The sequence below is a fragment of the Vicugna pacos genome, chromosome 9, assembly GCF_048564905.1.
Source record: "Vicugna pacos chromosome 9, VicPac4, whole genome shotgun sequence".
In the NCBI taxonomy this organism is placed as follows: domain Eukaryota; kingdom Metazoa; phylum Chordata; class Mammalia; order Artiodactyla; family Camelidae; genus Vicugna; species Vicugna pacos.
Window position 1 is genome coordinate 25,381,689 of NC_132995.1, and position 14,431 is coordinate 25,396,119.

Here is a 14,431-nt window from a genome sequence, read left to right on the forward strand (position 1 = left end):
TAGCGGCACTATTTATGATAGTCCAAAAGTGGAAATAACTCAAATATCCACCAATGGATGAATGGATAAACAAAATGTCATACATTCATACAATGGAAATATTATTCAGACATAAAAAGAAATGGAATACTGATACATGGTACAATATGGATGAAACTTCAAAACATGTTATATGAAAGAAGCCAGACTCAAATGGCCGCATCCTATATGATTTCATTTATATGAAATACCCATAATAGGAAAATCTCAGAGACCGAAAGCAGATTAGTGGTAACCATGTGCTGGGAGGAGCAGGGCAAGGAAGAGAAACTGCCTAATGGGGACAGGGTTTCCTTTTGGAGAAATGAAAAGCTACTGGAAGCAGGTGATCGTTGCATAATATTGTAAATGTTCTAAATGTCACTAAATTGTACATATAATATGGTTAATTTTAATAGTGTTAATTTTATCTCATAAAAAACCCCAACAGTACAAAGTTTTCATATACCCTTCATTTACTTTGTTACTGTTAACATCTAATATAACGATAGGACATTTGTCAAAATCAGAAAGGTCACACTGGTAGACTACTAAGAACTATAGAAAGAAGAGCAAGTTTAAATAAAGTCATTTGCCCACAATTCTTCGTAAGTGAAGAACACTCCAGTGTCAAAGGCATTCCCATTTATTAAGGTCCTACTCTAATTAGCTTCCTCGAAAAGGCCTATTCTCTTACTATTTTCCTATTACACTTTGCTATTAATAGCACTTTGGTTTGCTAAAGTTCCATGAGGAAGCATCTCTGAGAGTGTAAGCTCCTCTAGATACCCTGACTCATAGATATTTGATTCTACTACACACAACCAGGACCTGACTCCCAAATACTGGCTGAATGGAATTTCAGTCCGGTCAGCACATACTGATTGGACTGCATGACTGGACTGAATCATAGTCTCAAGCAGCATCTCCCATTCTTCTCTACTTCTAATTAGATTTTGCTATTCTTTTTTTCTACAGTACTGTTGTAGCCCAACATGGAAGCATAGATATGTCATCTCCAAAGAGCAATTAAAGGCTGATTAAGTCCAACTTAATTGTCAACACAGCATCCAGTTGACTAGCTAGCACACAAGGTTCATCTGTAAATTTGGTTTTGAAGTGTTTGGACAGCAGAGAGAAGCAATTGACTAATCTGTTCTTAGCAGGAGGAATCTGGGAAAAAGCATAAGCATCCAACAGGAGAAAATTTTCTCTACACAAAGGGTCCATGTTCGACAAACAGTGACTTCTTCCCAGTAACCATCTTCCACACTCTGGGCCTCATTTATAAAACAAGACAGTGAAAACAAAACCAAGCAGTATTTATACAACATGATTTTATTATTTTATCCAAAACCCCATAACATAAAGTTATGAGAATAAGAAAATATTAACATACATTATAATTATATTTAGCATTTGTTGTTCAGATAATTCAATGCCAAGCATTCAAGTCATGTTTTTGTTTCATAGCACACAAGGTTAGAAATGCTTAAAATAATTCCAATTAAATACAATTTAATAATGGCTGATTCACTTCTTTTTAAGATATGCCATTTATTCATCAGTTCTTTAAATTCTAAGCATTAAAGTATTTTTAACTGCTTACTAAATAGTCAGACTTGGGATAGAGATTCTAAGACAAGTTTCACAGTCATTTCAGAATAGTTTTCTAATGTTCTCTTATAGGCCAAAAGCGAATTAAAGAACACAAGCTTTTACACAGCTGATCTCTTTTTAAATACTACCTGAGCAGTGACTGATCTCATTCCCCATAGAATTTTTTATAGTTTGTTTTGAAATAAGCTATAGCTAGAATTTTAGAAAACCTCAATTAATGGATGACATTTTGTCCTAGGAACTATTTAATAGAATGTACATTTCATATGATGAATCTAGAAAGGTTATAAAGCAAAAGTCATAAAGTGGCAGGCTATGGGCCAAATTCAGCATAAAGATATGTTTTATTTGACCCATATATTGTTTAAAAAAATTTCAATTCACAAGTAAAACAAATTAAAAATCAGATCTCACATAAAAATCTGTTATTTCCAGCTTCTCTTGAAATATAAGAAGGTCTGGCAACCAACTAGCCCTTTTCAGACAGAACTAGTGTCTGCAGGCAGCTGAAGTGCCAGGCTTCCCAAAGTGCTCAGTAACTTTGCTTTCCTTCTGGGCCCCATCAGACATTTGAGTTTCCAACTCTTAACAAAATATTAACTGTAATCTTGCTTTCTTAAGCATTTCAAATAAAACTTCAAGTTCTTCACAGTATTTTAAGCTTTACACTTGTTGCTGTATACAATGACATTTTACTTTAACATTTCTTAAGAGGTAGTTAGCTAATCCTTATAGTTTATTTCATATCCAGTGTCTATCTACCATTCTGATGCTTACCAAAGGTGGGGGGGAGAGGGGAAAAACTGACTGAAAACTAGATGAATACACAGTTGTTTAATATAAACTAAATTTTAAAAAAATTTAATAGTTAAAAATAAAATTCATTTCTCCTCCTTTCTTTAATGATGTTTTTTGTACACATCGTAGTTTTACACTAAGAAATAGACATCATATTTTTTAAGCTACTATACCTATGTAAACAATTAAATTCTCATGTATGTGCTCAACTCCATTTGGAGGCCAAGATCACAGATAAAAACTTCTCTGATGACAAAGGAAGAAAGAGCAGAGATGAAAAAGTGGACAGTTCTGAGCCATGTTGAGTCTATTTGTTGACATTTCTTGATCTCTGTAGAAAATTCCAATTACTGGTTTTTCACCCCACAGGAAATATAATTATGTCAAGGTGTTCTAATTTGTGGGAATCATCACCCTTAATATCAAAGAATAGCATTTATCAAAGGATGAATTTAAATGTAATTGATGTCAACTGTAGCTTTTAGTTGCCTATGGTAACTGCTCTTTGAAATGACTGCTAATCCACTCACTTTTCAATGATCAGACAATACTGAATTATTATGTAAGATATCGGGTAAAAGTAGTTACTAGGAGATGGGTTTAGCATGATGAAGAATCTAGGATGCTGCTCCAAGCTGCCTAGTCCAGTGGTGTTGAAACAATTTTGCTCAGATAAGCTCTAAAAAGAATTAAAAAAAAAACAAACTGTATGTCCCTTAACACATTTAAGTTCATTTCTAAGAAAGTAATCTAATGTTTTTGTCATCTTAAATAGCTTTAAAATATGTCATCTTAAAATCTACTAGGATCGATATTTTAAAATAAAATCATCACTCTTAAAAATGTATCCAGTGGAATATAGATATAACACTGATTGTTATCCACCATCATCCACACAACAAACTACATAAAAAACCTCTTCTTCCCTTTATCTTTGAACTCGTACTTTTATTTCACTTCTCTTACAGAACTTTATCATGATGTAAAATGTTTTCATATCTGAAGTCTTTTTACTGTTCACTCTATCACACGTCTCCAAAGAAATATATCCCTACAAATTGGTATATAAATTGAGTAGTCTTTAAATTAGTTTTATGTACCCAGGTGTTTAAAAAAAATTTTTTTTTTTTTTGTCTTTGAGGTTGACTTATTTTAACTATTATTGTACAACTGATGAAAACACATTTATATACTTTGATAACTTTAAAATTTTATTGGAATTGCATTGTTTAAAGAGATGAATGGAGCTTTAAAATATATCAGTTTATTTATCCTTAGAATAAATGACATTGCTAGGATGAGACAGGATTCCACATAAAGATACTCCCTCTCTTTATCTTTATAGATATTAACGTTAATAAATCTTGCTTCCTAATAGTAATTAAGAAATTATTCTTAATTTTTAGGTATGATAAATACATTATAATTATGTATTTTTAAAACATTCTTGTGTTTTAGAGATATATATTTAAATATCTATAGATTAAAACTGTCTGGGGAGGGAGTGAGAAAGAGAAATGAAGAAAAAGTTGTGAATGGAATAAGACTGGCCAAGAGTTGATAATTGTAGCTAGATGACCAGTGTATTACATGCAAATTCACTGTCCTCTTCTCTCTACCCTTGTAAACGTTTAAATTTTTCCATAGTAATAATAATTTTTAAAAAATTTAGAGCTGCTGAGTTGACTCACTCAATTTATAGAAAATATTTGCCATGTAATCCAATTAGCAAAGCTAATCCTTACTGTCAAATCAATCTCCAAATGAAAGTTATTTTCTGTCAGAGTCTGACCTCATTTTTTCAATTCAAATAAGTGTATTAATATGTTCCAAGAAATACAAAAACTGTTGAGAAAAGTACAGATCATATATCATATGACAGATTATGAAAAGCAGTCAAGATTAAAATAATGTAATCTTGATAAAACTGATTTATCTATTTTTATAAAATAGGTTATAAAAATAAGATAGTAAAGCAACATGCTGTTTATCTTCAGTGAATTTAAAGCAATGCAAAGTACAGCTAAAATAACTTATAATACAGTAAGTATGATAAAAGATATAATAGTGCACTAAATGTACATGAATATTGAATTCTGGAATCTGGCTTTTGGAGTAATTAAATAAAAGTAGATTATACAAATGAGAAATAACACAATTTCTTTCTTATATCTTTAGACATAACAAATTTTCCCCATGACTTTAATAAACAAGAAAGGTATATACTACAAAAATTATCTGACTCAAGAGCAAGTAAATTTACCTTCTATTAATAGGAGAAAGAAAACAGTAAACATTTTGTAAGACAAAATAAGGTGCTTGACTTTAAATGTAATTTTCTTTTTTGTAGGGGGCAGTAATTAGGTTTATTTACTTATTTATTCTTAGAGGAGGTACTGGGGATTGAACCCAGGACCTCATGCTTGCTAAGCATGTGCTCTACTACTTAAGCTATACCCTCCCCGCTAAATGTAATTTTGTTGATGTGATCTAATAAAATAGGTTTTAGCTACATTACAGAAAAATGCATACCAAATATAAAAGAAAGTATGTAAAAGTTAAATCTCTGAGTTTGGTAGTCCTAGAGAACATTCCAGTCACATCTGAAATAATCATTGTCAAGATCCAAAACTGCATCAGTGTGAAAAGCATCTTTCCATTTAAGTATGTGTCTTAGGGATAGAGTACTAAGAATAGCTGGAAGGTCTGCTTTGTTGAATTTGGTGTTTCTTACGGATGCTCTTTACTATGATCTCCCAGGACCCTTGCTTAATAATTACAGATTCTTCAACAATAGGCAGGGAATGGAGGAGGCAAGTCATTGAAACAAAAACTGTCATTACTCTCACAACCTCATCCAGCACACCTGAATTCAGAGCACCTTAATGTGGACAAAAATACTTTTTGTCGCCAAGCTTCATTGGAAGAGAAACAGGTATTAAGAAAAACTGGAAATTTTATCAGTTTGGTGTTTGGTGTTCTATGGGTTTTTACTCTCCGGGAAATGTATCATAAGTGAGATTTAGGAAAGGTAAGGAATATGGCATTCTTATTTGAAGAAGGAGAAAGTTACAGCGAAAACAGGTACATTCTCAGACACATTGATTTTAGGTAGGAGTACCCATGAAACCTAAGGATCTAGAAGGTGATTTGCTTAAATGATCTGTGTTTGCATATTCTTTTGCAAGTCTTTACTTAGGGTAAAGTAAATAAACACAGCATACTATGTTGTATTTCCAAAGATGGCCACATTATCTCCCATCCCACATACTCTGTTATATTTCAGTTAAGCTGTGCCCACATCAACAGGTAGCATCCATAATCCTCAAATTCCCTAGAATCTTAGCTAGTTTGTTGATCTATTTTGACCAATAGCAGAAATGATGCCGCTTAACTGCCAGGACTGGGCCTTAAAGAGACCTGCAGCAGCCTCAGTCTACACCTCTTGGACTGCTCCTTCTTGGAAACCAACCACTGTGCTATGAGGAAGCTAACCATGTGGGAGCACGGCCAAGGGCCCTGTGTGACCTCAACAATGGTAATGGCTGCACGGAGCTGAAGGCAAGAGCACAGGCTTTAGAACTTGGAAGATCAAGAAACAAATCCCAGTTCTACCATTTTTTTAATATGTTGCGAGCTTAATGTGTTCACTTCACCTCTGAATTGGCCTCAGTAAGCCACCTCCTCGGGTTAGAGCCTCTTTAGCTGCATACTATCTGTTGTGAGAAAAATATGACACAACTGATAGTGACTGCCAACCCCAGAGTTGCTAAGCGGATATGTAAAAAGGCAAATAGGTTCGTTTAAGATTCTCTTTCTTCTCATCCTTCCCTGTCCAACCCCGAGCCTCACAGAGGATGAGAGGCTGTGCGACCCTGTGGGCACATCTCTTGTGGAGGGACACGGTGAGGAGCAGGATACAGGAGGGAGAAGAGAGGCAAAGAATCCCTGCTGGAGAGGAAAGCTGCCTGGTAAACACCTGATGGGACAGTCACTCACTCATGGGCCTCTACTCAAATTCAAAGATGTGGGATGAACCAGATGAATCTTAAGGACCTCTCGGAAAGAACATCTTCTGCTCATAAGAGAAAATGTGGAGATTTCTTTCAGGCTTAGCCTTACTTTGTCCAAACATTCCTACCTCCAGAGGGGATGCACAGTGACCTGAGCGACATCCCCAGCAGTGCTGGCCCTGGGGCAGGTGGGCGGAGCAGAGGAGCAGCAAACTGAGGAGACACACGGCCCCCACACTGACTCGGGAACTGCAGCGCAGAGCCTCACCTCCAGACCGTTAAAAATCAAGTATTGGTAGGGCGTTTTCAACAGCATGCACACTTAAAAAAATGCAATAGTAATCTAATGAAAGGGGACTAATCCTGTATTTTCAGAAATTATTTTGATTCATTTTACTCTAAATTGAAATGATAATATATACCAATCTTATTTTGATTCATTTTACCCTAAATTGAAATGATAATATATACCAATCTTACTCCATACATATCTTTTCTAACTGTGCTTGTTTGTTTTTCTGAATTTTTTTATTGTGGTAAAATATAAGTAATATAAATGTACCATCTGAACCATTTTTAAGTGCATAGTTCAGTGGTATGCTATGCTTATTTTAAAATGGACTTTTTCAATACACATGCAAATAGTAATGAAATAAAACAAAATGGTTTTCCCTCAAAGAAAGAAACAAAATTTTGATATATGCTAATAGAAATATGGTGAATTTAAAACATGTTTAAATATCATCAGTATTCATTGTGAAATATTACTCTCAAATTTATTTGCACAGAAACTATAAAACTATGCTTTTCTCAAAAGAAGCTGGTATCTTTCTGAATGGTTACTACTAGAATACATATTTAAAAATGGTAAGATTTAACTAAAAGCAAAGTGAGTAAATTTTGCAAATAACGTCTTAAATTCACTTAGAAGCAATAAAAAATTCACTTACAACACTGCCAACCAGAATATAAAACAAAGCAGTATGATAAATCACCAGGGAATTGGGGGTCATTTAATTGACCCCTCAAAAGCTTCCAATGAGATTCCAGGAAATAAAATTATGGATCCTTGAGTAACATGCCACTTGAAATAATCACAGTATATATAACTGTAAGTCATCTAACACTTTTCACCATTTCTGTGGCTTAATTTTGAAAAGAAAAAGGTTTAGGTGAGAAACAACAGGTGAATAAATGAATTTATATCTAATAGCAAGTTTCTTTAGGAACAGAGGAAAGTTAGAAATCTGATACATTATTTCTGTGGAAATACCAGTTAAAAAAAACTTATTTCTCAAGTCATAATAGATTCCTCTAAATAACATTCAAAATACAAATGGTGTATAAGGTGAGAAAGGGAGGAGGTTGCTAGGGGAATTCTAAGAAAATGTGAATCATCTCAAAGCCACCTTTTTCTGTTAAGATTATGAGCACTAATGCTGATTATCAAGTTATAAGGTGCCTTGATGATTATCTGATTTTCTTTTGTGTTATAAATCTCATAATTTTCATATTTTTCTAAACAACACATTTAATAGTATATTATTTCATTAAGATAAATATTTGCAATATTTTCTGTAATGTACCACCAAATAAACAAAATCAGCAGTAAAAATGAAGGGTAATTTAATAAATCAATCATTGGTTATAATGTGAAAAAACAGAAGGTTATGTGGGAAAATAGGGATATATCCCTTCTAGACTGAGAATAAATAACTATATTTAAATAGAAGATACATTTTTTTCTGGTAATGGAGGAAAAATATCCACCCACATAAGTAACAGTTAAAATGGCTGCTTTCAGTGCCATTAATATTACATTCGGAATATCCATGCAATCACTTGTGAAGTAAACAGAGAACGGCAAAGGTATTTGTCTGCCACATACCTATATTAATATTCCCAGTACACAACTTGGGCCTGACCCAGAAACTGTGTTTGAACTCAGTATATGAATCATACAAAATCTGAACAAACCAGCATAACATGTGGCTTTGATTAAAATTATAGGAACAAGTGTTTTCACTTCAAGACTGAAAACAGTATTCTGAACACTTTTGCAATATCAGTTTCAGATACCCTTTTATAGAAAATGCTCGTTAACGATAACCTCACATCACCGCCAAAGCTGCTCTAACACTTAATAGCTAGGTGTTATTTCTAAGCAATGTGGCACATTATTACATTATTTCAAGTTATTATAAAGTGAGGTTGAGGCGCAAACTGAAGCCTCACCTTTAAACATTTAACACACTTCAATTACCTCCCACACCTCAGCAGATTTAGCATCTGTCCTGTCCCTGTCAGATAACCCCCCCACTGTATCAACTAAAACGGGTTCTTCTACCTATTACTGTTGCAGGCTTAGGCTGAGCATCTGCATCCTTACTCCAGCCAAACTGATCATGCTAGTTTTTCCTGAGGGCAATCTCCTGTTTCCATGTCTGCGCTGAGTCAGTGACAGCCATGGGCTTTCCAGCAAAATCCCATGGGAGCATTTAGCACTCTATTTAAAGATCACTGCGAAATTTCCCATAAAATTAAGGTGCTAGCCAAATTTAATCAAATTTAAGATAATCTTGGGTCTGGCATATCTATAAAGCACAGTATTTAAGTTGCAAAAAGTAGGTTAGATTTCTTGATTGAGAAGATTGCGCTGCCAATCAGAGGTCATGTGAAGAGTCCAAAGTGTCAATGCTGATGGTTTTTCCACTTGTGCACCGTAAATATGTCTGTAAATTATAAAACTGATATGGCTAAATATATTTTTCTCATTTTAGTAACATATTAATGCTTGCTCTCATAGGGACATATTCAGCCTTTTGTTGTCAGAATCATGATACTGATAGGTTACAGTCATCCTAACAGAGCTCCTGACAGAAATTCTTTTCAGGCAATGGATATAACTTCATTTTAAAAATTGGTCAGGGCAATCTTGGACATAAACTTGTTACCTATAATATGGTTAGCCACTATTGTTTAATTTGTAACTTAGGTTTAAATGAGAAATACCATAAAATAGCAGGGTTATTACTACAGTAAACTGAAGTATACCGGAGTATAATGTATAGAAAATGAAAGTGAACGTATCTTTAGGCAGAATAAGTTTTAAAAGCTATAGTTTTCAAGAAGCATCAGAGAAAAAAACTAACACAGAATTGAGAACAAATAAACTATGGCATTATCAAATGACATTCTAAATAGTTTTCTTGTAGGTTAAGTAGGAAATCCATAAAGATATTGGAAATTTTACTTTTCCAATTATGCTCAATAGCTATTTCATAAGTTTATATTTCTAAAGGTCAAACCACATCATACTGAAGACATTCCAAGTATTTCTTTCACTAAAATGGAGGTCAGGAAAATGAAATAAACCAGGCCAGAAGTAACCATTCCAATCCTAATCACAATCACATTCTTAGTCTACCTTTGAGGAGAAGAAAGGAAAGGACAGGGCCAGAACAGTCCCAGCCCAAGGTAAACAAGCAGGGCTTGTTGTGGTAGGAGTGGCCTGTGCTTTCCTCTGACTCCACCCACACTCAGTTCCTTCTAGACTTGTTCACAAAGGCAAAGCAAATGTTTTTCTCTTGCAGACATTTTTCAAAGTTGAGGCAAAAATAGGTTTCTCATTTAAAGATTATCATTAAAGATGAAAGATAATAAGTCTTTCAAAGGTCACTATGACTAGCATAAAAACACTCATGTTCTTTATCGAAAACTTTAAGAGAAAGTGATAGGAAATATGACAGTTTCTGCTCAGAACAGCTTAATGTTTGACAATTTTTCATCTTTGCCTGTGAATCCCATTTCAGAAACTAAGCATAAAAATACACTACTTCTTCAAAACACAGAAGGAAAATTCATTAGATTTATAGCACCATGGAAGACAGATTAATAAAGGTGGTTCTCTGCACTTGCTGGAAAGTAAAAAGTAAATAAATGTGTTCTGTACTCTTGAACTAAATGTTTACCGTATCAAATAGAGAAAAAAATTAGCCAAGTTGATGGTATCTCTTGAAAGGAATCTTGCTATCATGAGTTCTTGTGTTAGGAGGGCAGTTCTATTCAAATATAAAGAAATTATGATGGAGATTTTTGAATTGTAAGATTCCAGGCAGTTTTCCCTAAGAATGGCATTTTTGGATTATAGTTCTAGCACACATATTGGCCAAGGATAGAGTACACATGGAAAAGTTTCCAGAGCTTAGAGAAGGAGTATTTACATTTTTAGGCAATTATTAATTGCTCACTAAACAAATAAAAGAAAGAAGGAACAAGGCTTATCAATAAATGTCTGGCAGTTAACATGACTAAGGTGGAGAATCCAATCAAGACTGTAGCTACCAATACTACTTAAATGAAATCTTTCCATTTCTAAAAAAACATCTAATGAGCTACCATTTAAATTTAAATGGAGACTTGTAAAGTTTGTTATCTCTCATTTCCAGAGGGACAAAAGGATTAAGCTGTCTCTATGCAGAAACCAGTTGCTGATCAAATACAAACTGTTTGAGAAACCTTATGTGTTAACCAAATGCCCTTTTAAAAGTCTTTTTAAAAATGGATAAGGATTTCCAATGAGCTGGTTTTTTTTTTTCCCCAGTAGTTAAAGCAATCAGTTCACATAGATATACAGTCCCTCCAGCAGCAATATGTACAGTAAGTTACACGGTTATAATAATTTTTACTCACCCTCCTAACAGTATCTGTGGCTGGTTGGATTCATTTGTGATACCAAATATATCAGGAATTAAGTCACCATTGAAGCTGAAAAGAAAATATTAAAAACACTAAGCAGCTATTCTATTAAATTCTCACTTTTAATTTAGTTTAAAAAAACAAACAAACTTTGGGGACGCGTGGTAGATACATAACAGTATCTGCTATAGTCAACAGAATGTCAGAAGTTACGTGTGTCTCTTAGAGGTCAAAGCGTTTAATTTTTGTTTCTGGACCTTCTAGCCCTCTTCACAATGAGAAGAACGAGTTTCAGATGGTCCAGTTGAGACAGGATGGAAGAGGGCAGGGCACAGCCACTCAAGGAATGACAGCAATTTAACACCAAAATGATGGAAGATTCAACTCCCAGTTGGCCTTGAGGATTAAGCTGGTGGGAGGTTTGACTTCTAGTAGACCTTGAGCTTCATTATATGCTCTTTGTAACAGGGTGATAAACAACATGCCCACAGGTGCCATGACAGCCCCCAGGCTAACTGCAAAAGGCCAAAGAATGGCTGGTGGCCCAATTCCTGGGGATCCCAGCCCCTTCCCCAGGGCAGCTGGAATGGTCCCACTTGTAGGCGTGTGAAGCTACCAAGCCCACAAAAACTGGCAACACCACGCCTAGCAGCCTTTTCCCCTCCCTCCTCTTTGGAGCCTGCACTCTGTCTTTGGAGTGTGTACCTACTTTTACTTTAACCTGAGCACCCAATTCCCACACCTCTTTCCTTGCCCTTCTCTTGCCTTACACTCTATGCAGTGTGTATCTCTCTAAATAAATCTGCCTTTACTCAATGGTGGCTCGCATTTGAATTCTTTCCTGTGCAAAGCCAAGGACCCACACCTGGCGGGGTATGTTCCAGGGGCTCAACCAAGACCTGGGACATGGCCCTCCTCATGCCCCACATCTGTTTTTCCTGCATCACAGTTACACAGATGATGGGGCCTCTAAGACACTCTGAGTGATGACAACGAGCAGAGCCTATCACTGACCCACAGTAGACATGTTGTATGAGCAAGAAAGAAACTTTTGTTGTGAAATTTTGGTACTGTCTGTAACGTCTGCATAGCCCAGCTTATTTCTGAATGATTACGAGACCCTTATTTCACAATCATGACCCTCCTTATTCAGTTAGATGGGGTTAGGAGAAATTACCCACAAAAGTAATTCCTAGCTGGTATAAAAATTTATAACAACCACTGAATATTGTAAAAACAATGAAAAAATACCCAATTATGAAAGAAATCAAGCTGAGCACCTTTAAAAATATTAACGCATGGATTCAGAGTTCAGACTTCTAATAGTACTGACCTACTGATGTATAACTATGACTTTAATAACTCTACAAAAGGCAGCAGTGGAAACAAGAATGTGGCTGTATGTTGTTTAGTCTCCAAAATGGTACCTAGGTCATTCTGACAGGAATTTGGAGTCACTGTATTCTGATACATGAGTCTATTTTGAGCAGATAAATGATAACACTAAGGAAGAGTTGTAAAAAAGGGCAAAGTTTCTCCTTAATATAGAAATCTTCCTAAGTCCCTGGAGGAAATCCTATACCCTTTATATCTGTCAGCCAAGTACCAACAGTCTTAACCCAGTTATCTCAGTTAAGTAATGACATAGCTAGAACCAACACAGATCCATAATGGATACATTTAAAGCTACTGAAAGAAAACCCAAAACACAAATTTCTTTCTTCTTCCAAAAAAACGAATTTCATTTTTCTCTATCTTCTATCACGACAAATAAATATCATATAGTCAAGAGTACAGGCTCCCATCGGCTTCCAAGCGAGAATGAATTAGAGTCAATACTACTTAGCAAAGTAGTTTCTTATGTGAGAAATTTTATTTTATGTTTGTAAGTTTGAAATCATTCAAAGAGAAGCAAGCACATACTTACTCCATAATTAGTGGTTCATCTTGAAAAGTCCTATTGAGTACAGTCATATTGCTAGGATCTTTAAAAGAAGAAAATACATAAATGAACAGGCACTTTATATTATTTTTGATATCTGTACTTAGGGGAAAATATTCTTCTCAAAATTAATCTCTAATTAATTTCAACCGTTACCATTAGTGAGACACTATAACTTAAATGAACATCAAATATGTAAAGATAAAATATTGGTACAGTGAAGACCATCATTACAGTAACTCCCTTTTGAGGCTTCAAGCTGAAAATCTCCTAGATGAGTCTTCTTTAAATACAATTTAGCACTGCAGCAGTTGACAAGGTTTTGGTGTAAAGAAGCCAATATATGCAAAACTACTTGACTCTAAAATGTCCATATCCTCCTCCCCTTCACCTGCCCTTGAAATCTGGCTCCATGAACGAGGCTGTCCATTTAAGTATAATTAATTGGCTTTTCAAAGAAGACTTGAAGATTTGTGGGTGGATATGGCAGACTGACTCTCAACCTTTAATCTTTTTGTGCTTTCCTATACTGGAGAGACTAGAAACCAAAAATAGCATTTCTCAGATATCCTTGCATCAAGATTCTAAATGAAATGTAAGTCTTGCCAATCAGATACACTATGAGTTTTGGAAGGCAGGAATGAGGTGAAGGCTGTGTTTCTGCCATTTCTGTCTCAGTGTCTGATCACTGAATTGTGAGCATCAAGAGGCAGGGTACAGGGCACCCATTCTGCTGGTGAGCATGAGTCATTCTAGCGGCTGTTGTGCAACTTGCCACTTTCTGATAGTAAAAAAGCAGTAGCTTCTTTGAAGGTTTTGAAGACTGTTCCTGAAAGTTCAACCTAGTGTCTATTCTTTAGCTATCCCAGTAACTCTATAAGTCATAAAAACCATTTAATAAATCTCCCTCTTCCTTAAGCTAACAAGCACAGACTTTGTGTCTAGAACTGACCCCAGACCACTTCCAGGTGGAAAAAGAAAAATCAGAAAATAGACTTTTCAAGAATATCAGGCACATTTTTCCTTTAATATCCAGTATTAAATATTAAGAACTCTTAAAGCAAATTCACCTAATGTTTGATTTTGTCCCCAGCAGATAACGGCTCCTAATTCACCGCTGGCATGATTTTTGGGAAGATATGTCAGAAGGACATCCATTTGTGAATCTCCATCATAATCCCCCGGGACTACGCTTGTTATCAATGTACTGTAATTCCTGAAAGAAACAAACAACTTAAGAAGCAATAGAGTTACAAAAGAAAAGTGGCCTCTATATTTGTACCGTACGAAAGTATTTTCAATGTAAAATTTAAACATTCACAGAACTGATTAATTTCTTTTT

General features: G+C 35.0%; 1 protein-coding gene across 1 annotated transcript in view; it reads right to left on the reverse strand.

The window, feature by feature from the left end:
* ITFG1 (integrin alpha FG-GAP repeat containing 1) overlaps nt 1-14,431 on the reverse strand; it is a 204,988-nt gene that overhangs the window by 183,379 nt on the left and 7,178 nt on the right. Inside the window, exons 3-5 of the mRNA XM_006207867.3 lie at nt 14,160-14,305; nt 13,075-13,132; nt 11,142-11,216 (exon numbers count right to left, since the gene is read on the reverse strand). Of these exons, the coding sequence (XP_006207929.2) occupies nt 11,142-11,216; nt 13,075-13,132; nt 14,160-14,305 (279 nt within the window). The remainder of the gene's footprint in view (nt 1-11,141; nt 11,217-13,074; nt 13,133-14,159; nt 14,306-14,431) is intronic.